This window comes from Penaeus monodon, chromosome 28, assembly GCF_015228065.2.
Source record: "Penaeus monodon isolate SGIC_2016 chromosome 28, NSTDA_Pmon_1, whole genome shotgun sequence".
Lineage (NCBI taxonomy): Eukaryota > Metazoa > Arthropoda > Malacostraca > Decapoda > Penaeidae > Penaeus > Penaeus monodon.
The window spans coordinates 26,113,295-26,113,857 of NC_051413.1; the positions used below are offsets into that span (position 1 = coordinate 26,113,295).

General features: G+C 35.2%; 1 protein-coding gene across 1 annotated transcript in view; it reads right to left on the bottom strand.

Moving 5' to 3' along the window:
* Positions 1–563, bottom strand: part of LOC119591443 (protein NipSnap-like) — a gene marked incomplete at its 3' end in the record, with an annotated part of 10,976 nt that overhangs the window by 1,805 nt on the left and 8,608 nt on the right. The window contains 1 exon segment of the mRNA XM_037940184.1: positions 9–171. Coding sequence (XP_037796112.1) covers positions 9–171 — 163 coding nt within the window.

Here is a 563-nt window from a genome sequence, read left to right on the forward strand (position 1 = left end):
CAGCTTACAGAATCACTGGTAAAGATTTTGTTGGCTCCATCGATGGCCGAGTAGCCTCCAGCATATTTCCACAGGTGGACACACTGGTCCTGGTCCCCTACACTGACAGTCCATGAGCCTTGCAGCTCTAGATGCATGGGCTTGTCAGCTACAGCCTTAACATAAGTAGCACTGAAAAAGACAAGGATATCATGACTGTAAATATAGCCTATTCTAATAGTACATACCTGTTTGTAAATGCACTGGAGAAAACCAAGGATATAGGAAATAATTATTATAGATATTTAAGCAATATATAATATAAAACAACTTGGACCCTTATTTCAAGTGATTAATTACAACTAATGAAATAATGTACTAGAGAAAACCAAGGGGAAAAAATTATTTAAATTTTTAAGCAATATATATTATAAAACAACTTGGATCCTTATTTCAAGTGATTAATTACAACTAATGAAATATAATGGAAGGCTTGCTGTAACCACTCTCTCAGAAAGCTTTCCATTACATTTTTCTCAGCTGTAATGTTGTCGTCATCATTTTTGCCATAAAATTGGTGCCAC